This window comes from Mizuhopecten yessoensis, unplaced genomic scaffold (assembly GCF_002113885.1).
Source record: "Mizuhopecten yessoensis strain PY_sf001 unplaced genomic scaffold, ASM211388v2 scaffold716275, whole genome shotgun sequence".
NCBI classification, from domain to species: domain Eukaryota; kingdom Metazoa; phylum Mollusca; class Bivalvia; order Pectinida; family Pectinidae; genus Mizuhopecten; species Mizuhopecten yessoensis.
Genome location: NW_018480035.1, coordinates 110,565 through 132,036, shown reverse-complemented (window position 1 = coordinate 132,036; position 21,472 = coordinate 110,565). Strand labels below are relative to the sequence as shown.

General features: G+C 35.0%; 1 protein-coding gene across 1 annotated transcript; it reads left to right on the top strand.

Annotated features, from left to right (window-relative positions):
* The first annotated feature begins 1,383 nt into the window (after window positions 1-1,383).
* On the top strand, window positions 1,384-18,990 carry LOC110442519 (polycomb protein SUZ12-like). Its single transcript, XM_021486165.1, has 15 exons — window positions 1,384-1,574; window positions 5,613-5,659; window positions 6,019-6,083; window positions 6,395-6,466; window positions 7,067-7,119; window positions 7,840-7,904; window positions 9,227-9,461; window positions 10,152-10,348; window positions 10,884-11,052; window positions 12,084-12,295; window positions 13,126-13,283; window positions 13,721-13,813; window positions 14,113-14,218; window positions 16,277-16,356; window positions 18,173-18,990. The coding sequence occupies exons 1-15, from the start codon at window positions 1,475-1,477 to the stop codon at window positions 18,372-18,374; spliced, it is 1,854 nt and encodes a 617-aa protein (XP_021341840.1). The 5' UTR covers window positions 1,384-1,474; the 3' UTR covers window positions 18,375-18,990.
* The last annotated feature ends 2,482 nt before the right edge of the window (window positions 18,991-21,472 follow it).

Genomic DNA, 21,472 nt, shown 5'->3' with positions numbered 1-21,472 from the left:
TCTCAGAAGTAAAATGTTCAGGTTTATTTGCGTGTTCGTTGATGATTTTGCTAATTATGAGGCTTATAATTTGTGTACTGTACTGTGTTTTTGATGTATATGTGTGTCGGAGACATTGATTTGCTGCTTTTCAATAATTGGTTACTAGAGGTAAGAGATGGATCAAGGATTTAAGCTCACCTACGACAGGTATTAAAGGGACGTAACCATAGATTTAGGTCAGAAAGCTAGATGTGCGTATCAAACGAAGCAGGAGGCACACTTTTATCATACACATTATCAACAGTTGGAGACTTCTACTAATTTGATTTCGTAACAAAAACAAAAAATATATGTTATGCTCCAACTACATGTATAATTTGCAATTGTATTGTAACAGACACATATTTTATTGTGCTTTTTCATCATCACTAGAGCACTCTAGATTGCAACTAACTATACTGGGCCGGGTTATACACGAACTCTATTTGAATTAGAAACTGTATTTCTGAAACCATGATATGGGTGGTTACTTATAACAGATGATAACACATTTTGATGAATTGGTCATAAACAAATACGGCTCAGATTGAAACTAGCTAATTGTATTCCTATATTTTAATACTGATTATTTTTTAACTGATTACACTAAAACTGAGTTTAAGATACATCTTTTATGAATAGTCTACGGTACTGCAGCAGGTGGTCAAACAACATTGGTTCATTGGTTCATTGATTGTGACACCGTTGTAAGCGTCAGTCGCTTTTTGAGATGCTTCTTAATTCTGTCCACTTCACTTCCGGTTGCATACATGTATGTAATCATCCGCTGTTTATACTTTAGATTGTAAAGGTCTGTATACTAAAGATCCTGAAGTCATTTAATTGTGGTTCCGATGAAGTAAAAAATTCACAGCACGATAAGAAATTTTGGTGGAATTTTAATCCCACAATTTTGTCATATTTTCAGTTACCAGCGGTCTTTAATAAGATAATTTTCAACCACTTTACCAATAATGTTAGATAAAAACGTATATCTGAAAAGAAAAAATCATCATAAAAACCTATGAACGCAGAAAAAAATGAAAATGAGAATTCAAACAATCTATTTCGGATGCTGAATATTGACATGATTATATTTTTATTAGATGTAAACAATTTAGAAATGCATGAATAACTGATTGTAACAACCAACTGTAGGACCATTTTCTTTACAATAACATATGTATATGTATTAGCCATATTGGCACTCTTATGGGTCTTAGATGAAACTCACGAAAAAGTTGATCTCAATCAATGCAGCTGCTGACAGACATGAAAACCTTTTATTGCTTAGTTTAGCCTGATTGGTAAAAGCACGCCTACGCTTATCGACTAGTTTAGACAGGTGCTCCCGTCAGCGTTTCTCGTCCGCCTCGATCTCACGATGCTTTGTGTATGATCTGTTCCCGCGAAAGGCGACCGATCGTCGACTGGGGAAGGGATTTCGGTCAAAATGAAAAACAGGAAACGTCAGAAGGATAACAGTGGTGTTCAGGAGTCGCAGAATGAGTCGGCAGAGGCTGATCGGGAGCTTTTCTTACAGGCATTTGAAAGTAAACATATCGGCGTCGCTTTTGCTGTCCCAGTTCTCGCAACTGGAGACAGGAAGTTGTATTTATGTAGATCTAGGCCTATCAGTTTCCTAATCGGGTTGAATATAATTTTGTGTACAGATATTATCATGTTTCACTTACACACTTATTTGTTTACATATGAAATATACACGAATATAGAATTATAAACGTATCATTAAATAAAGACTTAAGCTTAAAGTAGATGCGATTTCATTTTGATTGAAAACACTCGATAGACCGGTTCTTGTATCGATTTTTATGATTGACATCTGTTGATGGTAACGATATGTTGTACGTAATCGGGGTATCGATCGATTGGCACTACAGCTGCCATGTGTGTTACCGTCCGCTGTGTATATTGATAGTGTCCGTTACAATTGGCGCGTTTTACCGTTATTTTTTCAGTACCGAAAAACCCAATTTAATTTGAATAACAGTATAAATTCAGCATTTGTAATCAATTGATCTATGTATGATAATATACATTTTTTTTATACAAAGACAGCTGAATAATTGCATTACTTTTTAGTTTCCAAAAAGTATTTTGACAGTTGATACTTGAAGTGATTAGACAAAACATTTAATGAAAAATAATAAACTTGTTGGACAGTATTCAGGGGTATCAAAATAATTATGTAGGGTGTTTAATTCCACAAGTCAGATGCCTGGGGCTATATAATAACAAGTACAAACTCAATTTGAACACTGATAAGACGAAAATAGTAGTTTTCAAAGGAATGGTGGCAGGATAAGAAACAACGAAAAATAGTTTTTCGACACTAAAGAGCTCCAAGTCGTCGACCAGTTTAATTATCTAGGCATGCTCTTTAATTACAACAGTACATTTTATGTCACTCAAAAGCGTGTTGCAGATCAAGGTAATAAGGCATATTATGTGCTTTGTTATTGTTCAAAAATCATAATTTTAATATCAAAACACAATGTTCTGTATTCAACACTTATATTAATAGCGTCTTAAGTTGCAGTGCAGAAGTATGGGGCTTTCATAAAGCTCTTGATGTTGAAAACACGTTCATTTTTGTAAAAGGCTACTCGGAGTCGAGAAAATGCTTGTAATAATTTAGTTTATTGTGAGTTAGGAAGATAGCCATTGACTTTGACTGTAAGTAGAAAACTAAACATTTTTAAATATTGGTTAAAATTAAAAACTTTGAATATTTGCATTTTATAAACATGTTACGTGGAAAGATTTTTGTCAAGTGATAATTTGATTTTAAATATCCGCACTGAACTCAACATATGGAGATTAACTTACCTTTGGGACAATGTTAGCAATGATAGAAATATCTAGATACAATCATTGAGCAAAGACTTTGACTTTTACCGGCAGGAAATATTAACTAATATCCTCAAAGGATTCCTTTATCAACATCTAATAGATAATTTTTCTGTGCAATCTTAATAAAACCAAATAATAACTCATATAAAAAGACTTTAGCTCGTTTTAGATTTAGCTCTCATAATTTTTAAAAATATTGAACAGGGAAGATATAGAAACCTTCATAGAGATCAGAGATTCTGTAACTTATGTAACTCTAATGATATTGAAGATGAATTTCATTTTATATTAAAGTGTAACTTTTATAACGACTTCAGGTGTGCGTTTATTGAGCCTTATTATTACAAACGACCAAGTGTTTTCAAATTGATTCAGCTATTTACTACTCAAAACATTAAGGAATTGAATAAATTAAGTAAATTCCTGTTTTTAAGTTTAATATGTCGTAATAGCACTGTTTAATATTTTATCCAATTTTTCCGGTAAATGTACATTTCGGTATACCATAGTTGATAAGATACGTACGTATTATGTGTATTGTGTAAAAAATAAATGATTGTGCCCGTTCATTAACTTTCCTATGTGATATAAAATATATGGTAAATCAATCATAATTAACAGTGTCGAAACATCGACGAGTATTCTCTGTATTGTAATCTGGAAGTAAATATCACTGTCACTAACGTCAGGTGTAACATCGTATTTACTACACTATGGCAGTGTATTTTATTGTTCTTTACTGTTCTACTAGATTGCGATACAATGTATGTAACTATAATAAATCCTGTTATCATTACCTGTAGCGTACGTCATTGAAAGTTATCATAATATTATTATCATTGTAATATACTATTGTTATGATTTCACTGTATCAGAACCTTACGATGTTGGTGTATTTCAGTGTAAAATGATGTATGTCATTTTGTACTGCATGATTAATGAGTTATCACGTATGCCGTTGCACAGGGCTTTTTCAAGGGTCACTCGGGGCCAATATATACAGTCCCATTCCCAGGGTCACTCGGGGCCAATATATACAGTCCCATTCCCCATGGGATTTGGGCTTCATTTTTCCAAATTTCAGGAGTTTATCCCCAAAGTCTGGTGATATTACACATTTGGACCTGAAAAGCATGTTTTATGACCAAAATAACAATTTCAGAACAAAAAATTCAATATACACATTGTTATTGTTGGTTGTTGACCGACGACAGGAAAAATGAACTCTTTTGGGATGAAAACGCAAAGCCTCTTCTTGATCTACATATATATACAAAGTCACCAGAGCGTTCGAAAGTAGAGTATTTCAGTAAGCGCCTTTACCAAGCATCTAATTGGCCTTTTCTTGTTGATCAGTTGATACGTTCGATAATGTTTGAAGCTGCTGGACATGTCCTCGCATAATGCCAAGTATTATGTGAAATCAATAAGAAAAAAAGATGCAAGCCAATGCAGAATACACTTTCTTCAAATAGTCGGGTACTTTAGATCCTGTTGAATCGGAACCAAATGTTGCAGTTCAAAACGATCCGTGTCGGACGGCAGGCCCATTGGGTGCTGACAATCCCTCAAACTTTTGAAAGTTCTGGCGATTAATAATCAGAATCACAACAGTTATAGTTCAAACTTTATTTTCTTGAATGAATGATGGAAATTGATGGTGAACAATATAACTAAGGTACAGTACAAAATTAATTGAATGAATTGTTAATCCAGTTTCAATTGAAATATTTTAAATTATTTACATCTGAAATTAAACTAGAAACAAGATCCAAACACACAGCCAATTTTAATATCTTTTAATTAGAATAGTATTTTCAATTGTGTACATGCAAAAACTTCAATGATTAAAATCTAAATTCAATTTTCTATCGAGACAGAAGTCATAAAATTTTCAATAATTGTGTTTTTGTGTAGTGACTACAGGCAGACTGGAGAGTGCCTTACTCCCCAAGACCTCCTTTTATCCCTCGGGAGGAATGATATTCTGAGGAACTGGTTTCCAAGAGCATCCTCCCTACTAGAACTGATGAACATTGTACCAACTTCAACAGCCTCTGTGGAAAGAGGCTATAGTACGATGAAAGGGCTGTGTACTGCTCTTAGGAGCTGTTTAGCACAGAGACATTTGTCCAATCTGATGCTAATTTGTGTTGAAGGTCCTTCTGACCTGTCTGATGAGGCCCTAGACTCTGGTCAATAAGTTCAGGAACAAACAAACTAGAATCCTGCCTTTGTAGTCAAATATAGGAAAATAAAGAAAATTTGAATGAAAATTTCGTCAATATATTGTCTTTTATTGAAGGGGGGGGGTTCCTTTTCCCAATTTACCTAGAAAAAGCCCTGTTGCACAATATGCATCATATTGCATTTGACTATTATTGTATACATGTATCATTGTTAATTTGTATTATACTGTACTATTTGTATGTCTTCTCTCCGATGTGTCTTACACAAGGAATAAAACAATCTGAATCTATGCCTGCTGGGGCTAGTAGATTTTATCTTTGGCCATGTGGACATTTTCAATATTTACTTAATCTAAATAGAGTGACAGTGCAGGCTAGTACTCTAAATGTTGAAATTATAAACAGGGTTTGTGTTTGTAATCACCAATGTCATTCATTTAGGAACCCATATATCTAGATGTTTTGTAATGTTTGCCTTAATCAAATAGCCATACAAGTGTTTAATATTTTCACTTTTTTAAATTTCAGAACCTACACAAATATACAGATATCTACGCACAAGAAATATAGCTTCAGTAAGTGCAAAAATAATCAAATTATCATATTTATTGAGATGTGTATAACTATATATCGCTTCATCGGACGTCTGTGGTTATTTTAAAAGTGGACCAATTAATTTCCTTCCCTCTCTCTCCCTTCTGGAGCCTAATTTCCAAGGCATGAATAAAATTTTAAAGGGGGCTATATTGGCCCACCAAAATTCTGTGAATACAATTGTGAACACATCTTCATTACTGCTATTATATAGCAGATGTAGGTCACTGTAACCTGTATTATGTAGGTCACTGTAACCTGTGTTTTCCACTTAAATGACTTTAATTATTTTTGTGTATGTTACCTAACTTATAGAATAATAATTCCTCTATTTTTCTAGCCAATATTCCTGCATCGCACACTGACTTACATGAAACAAAGAAGAACAGCCAGAACTAAGAAAAGGTTTGGAAAATAATTAAGTGAATTTCTGAACTGACTTTATATTTCATATATTTAAATTGGTGCAGTGATTTTTCTACCTCCTTTCTACAAGGGCTTGTGACTTTGGGAAAATATTACACTCAAAAAGCATGATNGGTGGGGGGGGAAATAGCTCAGTATATTTTTTATTAGTAAGTGTTTAGCCCCATGATTTACAACATTAAAACATTCTCATCAACATAATTTTGGATAAACTTGATAATAATGGGACATATTTTATGAATGTTGAAACTATGTTGAAACTATGTTGAAAAAATCACTTTTTCTTTCAGAAAACATTTCAAAATTGACACGATGCTTAGCTCACTAGAAGACAAAACCAGAAGGACTTCAGAAACAGATAAGTAGGTACCACATACTTTACATGTCTCAATCAGCATTTCACCAAGGTTTCTCCTGTATGACTTGCATCATCTTGGTTTGACCTTGCATTTGTGAGCTTAATTACTCTTTATGCTAGCAAAAGTCCAACAGACGTCAAACTATATACTGTACATGTACATGGATGCATCTTAATACATCTTGATTCTTTGAGGAGGTCAATGTGGGTCATTGTGACATATATTTCTGCTACGCTGACTTTGGTTAAATTTTGTGTTTATCTTCATTTCTTTGGTTTGATTTTGTTCAGACTTCTGACATTTTCTGTACATAATCCCCCCCCCCCCCCCCCCCCCCCTCCTTTTGGAGAAACCATTGTGGTAATGACCCGAACACCCAAAAAACCCGCTCTGAAATCCACTGTTTTTGAACGTCTCATCCCTTTCCAATAATTGTTGAAAAATTCTTTTCTCATAGTGTAATAAAGCTTGTATTTCAGAGAACATGATGCATTACATTTGTACTCAGAATCCTTTAGGTTAATTTAGAATTAGAAATAAAACAACAATTGGATTTAAAAACAAAGATGTTGCTTAATTAATTTGATTTCTGTATATTTGCAGTTACAAGTCACAATTTATGAACCTGAACTTTAGTGCTTTCAATATTGATGAAGGTAGGTAATAATGAAAATTTTGTTTTTAAAGTATTATTTTAATTGAATTTAAACTTTGATAAAAATATTCTTGTTCTCAGAAAAAAATCAGACCCTCAATATTGGTGATTAAAATATTCGTGAAATAGATTTATGCATAATGATAATTAACCCATTAACCCCTAAAGTTGCATTTGAACTTACCAAATCAAAGAGTTAACATCTCCGATTTGAGGTTATGGGAACTAATATTGATGATATGAGGACTGATTTTGATATTTAATAATGAGAAGCGATATAGATCTATATTATCGGATCTAATGTTGATATTATGAGAACCGATGATGTTGTTATGAGAAGTTAAATGATTTTATGAGGACTGTAACATGATGAATACTGATATTGATACTACTGCTTTGAAAATGTCACCAGTTATTATAATGATAATGTTATTTACTCGACATCACCAGTTATTATGATAATGTTATTTACTCGACATCACCAGTTATTATGATAATGTTATTTACTCGACATCACCAGTTATTGTGATAATGTTATTTACCCGACATCACCAGTTATTATGATGTTATTTACTCGACATCACCAGTTATTATGATAATGTTATTTATTCGACATCACCAGTTATTATGATAATGTCATTTACTCTACATCACCAGTTATTGTGATAATGTTATTTACTCGACATCACCAGTTATTATGATAATGTTATTTACTCGACAGATTATGATAGAGACGCCGTGGATGTAGAAGTGACACTTCTGAAAATCTGCCACAAAAAACGAAAGGTATGTACTACATGTAACACTATCAGCCAAGACTATTTTATACGTATATGTTTATACTGTGATGTAGTGAAATTTCTTCCAGGGATTTTCCAAATTGATTTACCTTGTCAACTCGTGTAGATCTGAATGATGTGATTTCCGTGTCAGAAACAAATGGAATGAAATATTTGTAAAAATATCAATATTGGAACTTCTGACATCCTCGATACTCAAGGGACTATGCTCACTTTCGCTCTCTGCACCCTGGAACATGTCATAGCAAAATTGAAGGCACACAGCAAGCTATAAAAAAAACCCTGCTGATTTCTGTCCTTTGAAGATTACACATCAAAGGACCAAACTAGCATTTTTGTCTTAATTACACCGAGTCTTCAATTTTGCTATGACAAATTCCCTGGGTACAGAGAGCGTAAGTGAGTAACCCCAGGAGTATAGAGGATGAACTTCTGAATACAGATGCCATACTTATTAAGGGTGTTAGAAAATACAAGACAATTGAAATTTGATGAAAGATGATCAAAATATGATGTTAATTTTTGCTACTTGAATATTTTGTAGGCCGACTTGTTGAAAGTATATAGTAAAATAGATAAACTATTATTATGATTTAAAATCTGCAAATGGTTGTCACTGAAACTATTCATAGCATGTTGAAGGTTATTCTGTACAGTTGTTGAATGTTTTGTAGCATATGTTGATGTTTACTCCATAACATTGAATGTTTAACACAATGTTATGTCCTTGTTGCTTTGAATGTTTCGGAGGATGTTGATGTTTACTCAATAACATTGAATGTTTAACACAATGTTATTTCCTTGTTGCTTTGAATGTTTCGGAGGATGTTGATGTTTTCTAAATAACATTGAATTTTTAACACAATGTTATGTCCTTGTTGCTTTGAATGTTTCGGAGGATGTTGATGTTTACTGAATAACATTGAATGTTTAACACAATGTTATGTCCTTGTTGTTTTGAATGTTTGGGAGGATGTTGATGTTTACTCAATAACATTGAATGTTTAACCCAATGTTATGTCCTTGTTACTTCGAATGTTTCGGAGGATGTTGATGTTTACTCAATAGCATTGAATGTTTAACACAATGTTATGTCCTTGTTGTTTTGAATGTTTGGGAGGATGTTGATGTTTACTCAATAACATTGAAAGTTTAACACAATGTTATGTCCTTGTTACTTTGAATGTTTCGGAGGATGTTAATGTTTACTCAATAACATTTAATGTTTTACACAATGTTATATGCTCTGTTACTTTGAATGTTTTCGTAGGATGTTGATGTTATGTGTTCCTTTTGAATGTTTTGTAGGACGCCTCGTCACCGGTGATGAAGACTAGTCTAGGAAAGGTCCAGGTGTCTGTTAATCCGACCAATGTAAACGGCATTCCCAGCCGACCGGTGGCCACAGTCTCCGTGCCAAAGGACCATTTTGTCCAACACAACGGCCACTCGGTCAAGTCCTTCGCCTTACTGCTCAGTGTGACCTGTCCTGTCACTCCTGAACACACAAATGGCATGTGCAATGGCGACTCCAGTGATCACGGTAAATTTTACAACAGAAGATGTATCGAAAAAATAATGTTAAAATGAAAAGAATGTGAACAGTTTACCGTTTATAGTGGTAATGACAATTGATTATAATAAACAAAATGGCCACTTTGCCCTTTCCAATTCCGATCATTGATTACAAATTTCATATTTGACATAGTCACTTCATTACTTCACTCAAGTGTCAAATCACGCAATGTAAAGTTTGCATTGAAAGTCATTTGTTTTTATGGGTTTTATGGGTTTTATTATATATGGTTCATGAGAACGTAGAGAAAAAAATAAAAATATACATAAAATTTGTTTGTAATCCATTCATCATAAGCTTAAAAGCATGTACAGAACTTTAACAAGCTGTCCATTGATTTAAGATAGTGTTGTCACTTATTTAGGTATTCATCCCCTTAAAATTGTAAACCCATCATGTAGTCAATCATCAATTAGTTTACTACTTCCAATTAGCTACTGTTTGATTTTAAACCCATTGCCTATCAATATTTGCCTTATAAAGTGTATTCCCTATTCAGTTCCTATCGTTATGATACTACTATGAAACATGTTTTCTGCAAGCACACTGAATTTAGAATCAAGCTTAGGACAAAGTGCTAATCATAACTCTGTCCCATAGAATTTGATATTGAATCTATAAATAAATGTATTTCTCAAAATGTCCTTTATTTTACAGAAGAACCGGTGAATAAGAAGAGAAAGAACGGTCAGTCTTACAACACCTCCATCGTCTATGGGTCAGAACTTGTGATATACGACAGAAAGAAGAGGTGCCAGCTAAGTGACGGGGACTACGAAATCGTTATCAAAGATCTTCAAGCGAAAGTCCTTCCGAAGAAACAAGCGTCCTGGGAAACCATAATGGATGGCAAGGTATATCTTGGTACATGTGCAGAGGCACGTGGCAGTGAGCTAACAGTTTTCAGCTTGCTCTGACGGGTATTCCATGTAAAAGCCAGTCAACTTGTTATCAACCACCTTCTGTTTCAGAAAGTTTCACAAAAAATCAAAAAGTTTCTTCCATGAGAAAACAATCAGCACTTGGCCAGCAGCAATGTTTTCAGTGTCTGATGTTGCAATGATGAAAAAAATTACAGCATGCCAATATAAAACAGTTAAGAAGAAAACAAATGTTGCATTTGAAATTAAAAAAAAAAAATCCGTAGTATTACTTTAATAGTGGTTATGTGTAGGGAAGACGATCATACCTCCGAGAGAAAACGCTAACACAGATCACAGTAGCACTAACACAGATCACAGATTTGATATGTGAGGTAGTGTCATTTTAAGCCTGTGATAGGTATTTCTCTGTCTTGTCACATTACTGGACATTCTGAGTGAAATACAAAAACGGGCAAATGTGTGTGTGATTGACTGATAAGTTCATTGATGTGCCTTTGTACTCCAGGCTGTCGGTGCCTTTGAGGTATTTAATACCTATCCCACGCTGCGTTTCACCATCAGCTGGACAGACACTGCTCAGGATCTCCACGATAACTCAGGCATGCTGGACGCTCACCAGGAATTCCTCAGCAACAATCAATATTCCAACCATATAATGTCCAATTGTAACTCAGGTATGTATTGTCTTTAGTCAAATCGGCTTGAGTGACCTACCCACTATCAAGCAGTCCATTTTCTTAAGAGGTCACTATTTTTTGTGAAAAGATTCATGTAGCACAACCAAGAAGTGTTTATATGTGACGTTTCGATGACCGGTATGGTATGTACTCTGTCACCTTCATCAGACAAATGACCAGCGAAGCATATGTACACAAAGGTGTAAAATATGTACGAGTTGTCCGGAAATCGATGTCGATTCGGCTATGCTGTAAGCGTATGTACAATAAGTTGTTACATATGTACGGAAATGACTCGATTCAGCTACGCTTTGTTTAATACTCGGTCATAGATGTGCAAGAGTTTATGAGCCCCCTCATCTCGATTTAGAACTGGCCCACTGCATCGTATAAAGAGGTCACTATTTTCTCAACCCCACAAAGAAACATAGTAATATTAAGGTAGAGAGTACCATCACTCTGTGTTGTATTTCGAACAAAGATGAGTTCAATGTATTTGACATTTTTCTGTCGTGTAGTTACCAACTTACTATAGTAATTATAATGAGTTATATGCAGAAGAAATGTGTTAGATATAAATTCTTATTACAGAAAAATCATCTCTGCCATGGGGATCTGTTTTTCAGACATTTTAGTTATCAGGGAGCTTATCCATTGTCCTACAGGTTATGATATTATTAATGATCTTTCCAACATAACTGTTATTGGGGATAATTTCAAAATGTTAGAAATCTCTAAAGGGCCCATAATTGCTGAAAAATACAGTTTTGTAACAAAAAAAATGTCTCATCTCTTTCTATATTGGAATGTAATCCTTTCCAAAACAGTGGTATTTTTAGGTGAACTAGGGGCCTTATAAAAGCCCCTTATCCTTGATATTTTCTGCTGTAATTTCCCAATGTCCTAAGGCACAGACCCCTGTTGAAAAGAGGGAGAAAATCACTGCAAAAGACGCAAGTAACTTTCAATGTTTTAAAGCAAATAAATATTTTCGGTTTTTATCTACATTTTACAACTTTTTTTTGCAGGGATGAAAACCTCTCCAAAAGATGCCTATCAAACAACGCCAAAGAAGCGCACACGTATGTTTTATCAATTTTTATATAACAACAATTCTAGGCAGCAAACCGAAGCCAAGGACGACCTTCACTGTCCGTGGTGTTCGCTCAACTGTATGCAGCTGTACAACCTCTTCAAACATCTACGCCTCTGTCACGCACGGTTTAACTTTATATATGTGGTAAGCTTCATGGCAAAACAACACTGTACACTTGGTTGGTTCCTTATAGTTATTGATCTTGATCAATAGTGTAATAATGGCCTTTCTGCCAGTTCCAGAATTAATCTAGCGAGGAGCTCTTTTTTTCCAGAGGCTCTGCACATGACGCCTCATGTGAAATCAATTTTGTATGTGTATGCATATAGTTATTTTCACAGCAATTTCATTTCATTTCTTTAGCAGTAAAACAAATTCACTAATTCTACATAGCAGTAGAATTTTTTTTTGTCGAAAAACTGAACTGTCTCAAAACCACAAATTCAGCACTACATATTATTAGTCTTGTCACACGTAAGTGTGAAATAATACTGTGTCAAATCAAGTTGTTCATTGTGATTTGAAGTTAACTCAGCTAAGCTGCACATCATTATCGGGGCCCTGAATCAGAGATGCTGGTGCCCTATAGTAATCATGGTGTCCGTCTGTCCAACCATCCAACGTTTCGTATCCAGAGATAGTCTCAGAATCCAAAGGACGAATCTTTTTGAAATTTGACATGGTGATACACTGTGTTATGTAGACGTACAATACGGGTTTTTAGAGTCAAGTCAAGGTCACTGTTACTAAAAATAGACCATGGGGATATGGTTGGGCAAATGGCAGGGCCCTTGCTGATCTGTCCGTGTTTAGTTTTACATTATTTGTTTTGATTCATCTATAATCTTGAAATGTCTAAAAATGAAAAGGTTGTAAGAATATAATTTTCATCACAATCTCATTTGTAAAATTCTTTGGTAGACACAATGCCCCCTGTGTTGGAATCAATAGAACTAATTGTCCTGTTTTTACAGCCTCATCCAAAAGGTGCTATGGTGGATGTGTCGATTAACGAGCGCTACGATGGAGCGTACGCTGGCAGTCCTCAGGATCTACATAGTCACATAGGTTACGCCTTTAGTCGGAACGGACCTGTACGACGTACGCCAGTCACACACGTCATTGTTTACAGGTATGTCACTATGTAGATCTGTTGTTTGTTATATGAACACTCTGTTAATATAGGGATGGAACAAAAATAGGTAGTTCTCCTCGGAGATGAGAAATATTGGTCCTTTAAGAACTATTATCTCTTTATAAATGGATTTTCCCAGATTTCTTTGTATCTGTATCCCATTTTCCAATTTCGCCAATAAGAGTTCCCAGTATGGAAGGAACATGCTATTCTGGCTCAATGCTGATCCAGGAGTTGAAATGGAGCAAAAAAAGATACTTAAACAACCCTGTTAAAAGTATTTAAAATTAAAATTGAAAAAAAAATGAAATTAAAGTCTGTGATAAAACTCATCATTCCTCTTCAGTACTTCTGCTTGATTCATTTTGATGAGTATTCAATTTAACATAGTAAGTAACAAGTTTTTTTAAAATTTATTTGACATTCTGTTTCAGACCAAATCGACCAGAGGAAAGTTTGACGGAATTCATGGACCACGAAAATGACATTCATCAAACGAATAGGCAGCTTGTTCAGGGACACAATAGGTAATGATGGCACATAATGTGTATAGGGATAGAACACAGTAGGTAATGATGGCACATAATGTTTATAGGGATAGAACACAATAGGTAATGATGGCACATGATGTTTATAGGGATAGAACACAATAGGTACTGGTATATAGAGATGGAATATCACCCTTAGCATTTCAAAGTTAATTCAACTTCTTGTGCAGTCTTAAAAAAAAAAAAATTGAAAAGAATAATAATATTTGGTAATATTTTGGTTTCAGCCACTTTGTTTTGAATTTAATCAGCTTATATTATGTAATAATTATTTTCAGATTATACTATCAAACTGGGACACGCCTACCTATCACACCACAGGAGATCAATGTAGAAACTGAGGAGGAAAGTGATCCGTTGTGGCTCCGACAAAAAACAGTCCAGGTTAGTACAGTATGAGTATTTTAAAATTCATCAAAATGAAGCTTATAGTAGAAGAGATCTTGACAAGAAAAAAAATGGGGTTTTCATCAATGATAAAAAAAAAATGAAATGCATACAAACTTTCATAGTTTTAGTTTTAAAAGTTAGCATCATTAAATGTCATATTTTCTATTTTTATGTTTTCACTTTGTTTTTAGCTCACCTGGCCTAAAGGGCCAAGTGAGCTTATGCCATGGTGCAGCGTCAGGCGTCAATATTTTAATTTATACAACGTCTTCTCAATAACCAAAAGGCCTAGGATGATGATATTTGGCCAGAAGCAAACTGGGATGAAGGGCTACCAAGTTTGTTCAAATAAATGACCTTCACCTATCTTCAAGGTCACAGGGATGAAATAAATATGTTAAAAACTTTTAAACAACTTCTTCTGAATAACCAAAAGTTGCAGGATGATGATATTTGGCCAGAAGCAAACTGGGATGAAGGGCTACCAAGTTGGTTGAAATGAATGACCTTCATCCATTTTCAAGGTCACAGGGGTCAATTGTCTTNGAAATGCCCAGTCTGACCACGTGTGAAGTGACAGCGTTTTAATGTAAACAGATCGATCAAGTAATGGCGGGTCATGTTATCGTTCAACATAATTTATGAAAGAACATAGTATTATAATCTGTCAGCATCACATTAATAATGTTCTTACCGATAAACGAGGCGGAAAATTGGCCTAAACCATGCCTCGCCATCCATCTTCCCACATCTTCCGGGCTCCAACCACGCGAATGGGCAGCCATTTTTGTGAAGAGTGATAACAGCGCCCTCTATCAAGATTGATTTTTTTTATCATAGGAGTTGCGTCCCTTGACCCACATACCGGAAGCGACTTGCAAGCGATACAGTAATGTCACGCTGCCAAAGTTTCAGCACGTATTTCAATAACGCAAATCTACATCCGAGCTTCAACCAGATATTTTCATATCACACCACCATGTAAATTAATTAATCAGGTTTTACTTATTTTTTAAACATTTTTTTTTATTTCTCCAACGTACAACGACCCACAGAAACAAAAATACAACAACAACAACAACCAATAACTACGATTTTATTCAATTTTCAACCACCCACGTTAACAAAAAAAGTTTGCCGTCCCAGGGGGGGATGTCTTTTTTTCTGGAACAGCCCTAACTAAGAGACCTAGGATATTGATATTTGGCCTGTTATATGGTAGGATGAAGGGCTACTAAGCTTGTTCAAATGAATGACCTTTATATATATTCAAGGTCACAGGGGTCAAATATGTTAAAAACCTTTAAACAACTTCTTCTCAATAACCGAAAAACCTAGGATTATGCTATTTGGCCAGTAGCATGTTGTGTTGAAAGGCTACCAAGTTTGTTCAAATGAATGACCTTGACCCACTTTGAAGGTCACTGGGGTCAGATGTCTTAAAATCTTCAAACGACTTCTTCTCAATAACCAAAAGGCCAAGGGTACTGATATTGGGCCTGTAGCATGCTGGGATGAAGGGCTACCAAGTTTGTTCAAATGAATGAGCTTGACCCACTTTCAACCTAATGTCCTTGTTCAACATTCAAGGACACAGGCATCATGTGTAAATCTTTTAATAGATTCTTATGAATTAAACACTGATATTCTGCCTGTAGATGTATTTTAGTCCACTTTTTAAGATTACAAGTGTGAGATTCATACCAGGTGAGCGATGCAGGCCCATCGGGCCTCTAGTTTAACATATTTCAGCATTTCTCATGAAGTAAATTTTCATTCATAAACATGATAATCATAGAAATCAAATTTAAAGGGCAAAGTTAACACTGGGTGAAAGTGTCCCTGTATTCAGTACTCCAAATGTTTTGTAGGAGCTTTTAGTAAGTACTGAGATATTCAATTCCATTTTCGATATTAAATCCGAATTTTTATTTTTTTTTTTAAATCCAAGAAGTTAAAATATTCAGTTTAACAAGGTTACACTACACTAGTATTACATTGTACATCTATTAAAACTTACTTAATATATAATCCATTAATCTTTTTTTGTAGATGATAGATGAGTTCACAGATGTCAATGAAGGTGAAAAAGAACTGATGAAACTTTGGAATCTGCATATAATGAAACACGAGTAAGTATTTAGACATTTTTAGTCACCCCTGGGGCAACCCAAGTGGGGACTATTAATTTCAGTTTCAGTCCCAGATTTTGACCTCTGTTGTCTTGGGCTGTTCAGTGTATTGCTTCTGTGGGAATATACCAGGCGCTAATTACTAGCTCTTGGATAACTCGGATATCGATTTCCTTTTTTTAACAGGAATAGCATAAAAGCTAAAGGCGTTCAAAATTTCCGACGGGAATTACATATTACCTAAAGATGTTCCGAGTATGAATCAGGCACCTTTGAGGTTCCCGAAGGGATAAACTGTCGTATTATAAATTGCTATTGACTGATTTAGATATTTTATGTCCGACCAACGACTACCGTTGATATTTACGTATAGGGCACACTTTTTTAAGGAAAGTGTCAAGAAAGGGGTGTACAAGATACTCAATAACAATCCAAAACCAGTCAGTCCTTGGTCGCGACTATTTCTCGTAAATTTTTCGAGGATTTTCGGAAATGTCTTGAAAAATGCTCACAGCAATAAAACTGCTAAATTTCGTTGAATAATCCCTGATTGCATTGCCAATTTAACAATTACGAAAAGTTCCAAGTTTAAGTTATATTATACGATAGAATCGGATAAATAAGCTCGAGTAAAGTAGGCTCAACTTTTCAGGACGTTACATTGTGAATTGATAAATACCGCGTATCGGGGAAACAAAACGATGAATTGCATCGCATTTATTACTCTGTGGTTAAAATGTCGTTCTTGGGTAAAATCTTGCTGAACTCTTCAATCTTGACCGTAGGAATGTGTCAAAACGACATGGGTAAAGTGGCGAAGTTAGCAAGTTTGTGTACCCTAAAGAGTCAAGCTCGTGTGATACTATTAACCGGCAGGAATTTACAAGGTGACATCCATCCGAATTGAACCGATAATGATAAAAGATTGAGTTTGAAAATAAATATTAACGGGTTCAAAACAGCCAAATACATTACAATCTTTTTGCTGAAATCACAATTGTTTGGTGTTCTTCATGTCTCGCGAATTTGGCTGTTGGCGATCCTCGTCGGAGTGAGTGCTTTTAAGCGTACACATTCTGATGATATCGATTACCGATTCAGTCGGATTTGCAGATGATCAGAAAACTACTTGAAAAAGTGTAATTCATAACACAAAAAAAGTAAAAGATTGAATCTTTTCTGAAACTTATTGTTGTGAAAACAACATCGTTATATTCCAATAACACGTTCTGCCCATGCCAGGTGACCGTGTTGGCGCGCAGATCTCCCCGTATTCGAGGTGTCAATCAACGCTTACGTTATATTTGCGACATGCTTTTTTATTAATTCCATGTGTTGGCATGGCGTCCTGAACAGCATGTATGTATTTACACCTGGTCATTGTTTACCATTTTGATTGACAGGTGGAAATATCTCCGTTGTAGCTTGGTCAATGATATATCGGAAAATGATCATACAGAATGATGGGGTGGCTTTCATGTCATCCTGACATATTTCTAGTTGGGTTTTGATTTTGTATTGTTAACATTCTTACCTTTGAAAACTAATGACGTAAAATAATAATCTTCAAACTTTCATTTCCTATGTAAAATAATTATGCTACACACCAAAAAAATATTAAACTCGCTGAACAAGAATTGGTTTGTAAGCTTTTGTGTGGTATATACATGGAGCATGTTATACCGAACACAGCTTTTAGTTGACACTTGACCCCTTGGTAATTTCAGAAGTAAGGTCACCTTAATGACAATAATGAGGATTTATCAGTCAGGAGGGATATTATGTCTAATGATGTCTTGTCTTTGGTTTATTGTAGCTACATCGCTGACTGTCAGATACCCCAGGCCTGTGACACATTCATTGAGGAACATGGACAGGATATCGTGACCAGGTTTTTGTGCAGAAACCTCCTCCTACATGTGATAAACCTGTTTGACTTCAGTCTAATCCGACCCGAAAATGTGCAGCGGACTGTGGCAGCATTAGAGATTATCCGAGATGAAATGGCGTGTGAATAAGACATTTCGCAATCACGTAACATCTTATCTTCAAAACAGATTTATTATGTGAAACTTTTAAAAAAAACACATTGGATAGTAGTATAGATGAGAGATAATATCACTGTATCTCTAAAGGTTTATATGTGGTAAGATTTTATTTCCAGGTTAATGTATTCCAACTTCTGGAAGTTTGTCTTGTTAGTTTGATATACAGATCGATTTCTTTCCATGTAACATATTTCGACCTCTTAGTAAGTTGCCATCAGTTACTTACGACAACTCTGACAGGTATGAATTCTTCTTTGTTCAACGAACAAGTCATGTGATGTTGTTCCTTGTCCATGCTACTGTCCATTTCGCCCCCATTCTGGCAGAGGACTGATACAAAATGCCTGTCATCTGGTGTTTTGCAGGCACATCGTACATGGCTATTTGATATTTGTACTGTATCTGTTGTATCAGTTTGGATATTTGTGCATATTTGTAACAAATATCCATCGAGGTCTTCGCGACAAAAGAATTGGGTATCAATGTGAAACTGCTCCAATCTGGGTGCAAAGCATGGATTCACGGAGGTGTAACATGTCCGTAGAGTTGTCCGTTAGGTTCAGATCTGCGGTAGAAGTAAAAAAAACACCATGATGATTCCTTCACGGCCAGACCCTTGTAACACCCTGTTAGGTTTGTTGATACATCTGAATGAAATTTGAATGGTGTTAGCAATTTCGATGTATATAATTGTTTATGTGGAGGGTGAATGAGAGACGGTATGTACGGGTGAATGAGAGACGGTATGTATGGGTGAATGAGAGACGGTATGTATGGGTGATTGTTCGTATGCATATGCGTGGTATTTTGAGCTGGAAAAGACGAAACCTCGACAAGATGAAAAGGCGTCGCTGAGAAGAAGACTCAGCTGGTACATGTGATGTACATTATTTAGTCTTAAAATGTTATTTATAATTTAATTATTATGAACAAAATTTTACCTAGTGAAACCTTTTGACTAAAAAATCAAATGGATAACTTCGGCGGATTTGTCGGTCTCTTCACCTTTTAAACAATGCATGATGTGTGCCGCGTGTTTGGAGGGTGATTATTATTAAACTTCTATGCATGAACATGTAACATCAGGGACTAGATTACTAAGGAGCAGCTAACCATTCAGATGTGGAACTTAACATCTTTGTTCAAATTTTTAAGTTTTAACCGTGTTATTTTAGTCACCCGTACGCAAGTGATCAGTGTTCATAGGTCTTGTGAAAATTTAGTTTTGTCTTGTTGTTCACATTGCCATGTATACTGGGTTGTCTCCCCTCCCAAAACTCATCGTCCCAGTTTTCATCATTGCATCATTTTATCTGGGATATATTGTAGTAGTGAAAATCAGTTCTATGGGTCATCTTTCTGTGTCACAAATTCTGCAGAAAGAGGATGAAATTGAAGTCTTATTGAAAACTGACACGAACTTGATATCTTAAGGCCAGACAAAAAATAATAATGTTTGGATATAATGCGTTTCATAAATATGCCAGAAATATTTCAAAGATAAAAGTACCGTTGACTTTCCCTGTGATACTATTACCCAAGAGAGTACTATACCTGATTCTAGTGATGTATTTCGGTGTCTGCGTTAACCCATTCACCCCCGAAGACACATTTGAACCCTTCCATTTCAAAGGTTGGCATAGTTCATTATGAAATTTCAGGGGTGAATGAGTTAATCAGAGGGACTCTCCCCGTAAATGAATCATTGCCGATTCACTCGGCAGCACTAGTCACGCTGATCCCTCTTATCTTGCCAAATAAAAATATCTCCATTCCTTTAATAAACTTTGAAAAGACATGCATTGTTAGTATTTTAAAGAAAGAAAAAAACCTTCTGAAAATTTTTAGAAGATCAATACTATGGAAATAAACCATTTGATCTGTTTGAAAAATGTATACCCAAAATTTTGATAATAAGCCACTGCTTATATTATCTTTTATAAGGAATCTCAAGTCTAGTTTTTGAAGGTGGCTTATTTTTTTGGACTGTCTCATTTTCAAAGTATTTAACATTGAGCTGTGTATGGCTTACTTTCAAGGCGAGGATAATTTTAAAGCCTTTTAGATGGTATCAACTTTATCATATCAAGATATTTGGGTATTTTGAATTTTTCAACAACAACAAAATGTCAACTTTAATATTTGGCTTCTTTTTCATGTTGCATTTATACAGTATTATTGTCAGCACTGAAAAGGAAAAATAAACCAAAATACTGTGCGATGTATGGAAACAAAAAAAAATGTCATCATTTGGCCTTAAAGTACATTGTATATATATTCATGTGTATATATCCATTCCATTTCTGTAATACTATACATATATTGTAAAAAATATGTACTCATGTCTGTGTTAAGTGTTCTTGAGTTATTGTTGGATTACGTTTCAAACATTACCAAAACAAAGCTGGATGTTTACGGTTACCTTGTAGATATTTAACACAAATTCTCCTTTTTCCGATAATGCTTCGACGAATTGTTGTTCCATCAACGATTCCGATCAATTCTTGGCATGTCGAATGATCAAGTAAATGTATTTTAATATCCATCTCATTGTGCATAGTCCATTTCCCTGTATATATGTACAGTGTATAGCCCAGTGTATGCATGTTGTTTGATAGCCAAAATACTGTTCATCGGGGGTTTTTTTCTTCTTTTTTTCGTATTGTATTATATTCCTTAATTTAAATGTAAGATAGTATTATTTGATTAAACTTGAGGCAGTTTTTAGATGGTGTCTTGTCCTAAGACAGACATGTGTATGCATGTGTTTGTGTATGTGTGGTAACAAGGTCTAGGTGCTCTGATGGGTCATGAGAGGCCTTGAAAATTGTACGTTAAGGATCCGGTAACGGCTGCCAAAACTGTAGCTACGCATTGAAACTGCTTTTTCAGGCATGATTATAGCTTTGATCAATCATTTCTGGAAATAAAAACATGTCTTGTGAGACTTTTAAGAAAGAAAAATAAAGATGAAATAAACAAAATATAATCAACAATAGTGTTCCGAGTGTAAAAATTCAGTGCAGTCAGACCATGGCCGTTTTCGTTTAAATGGTTGAACCGGTCGG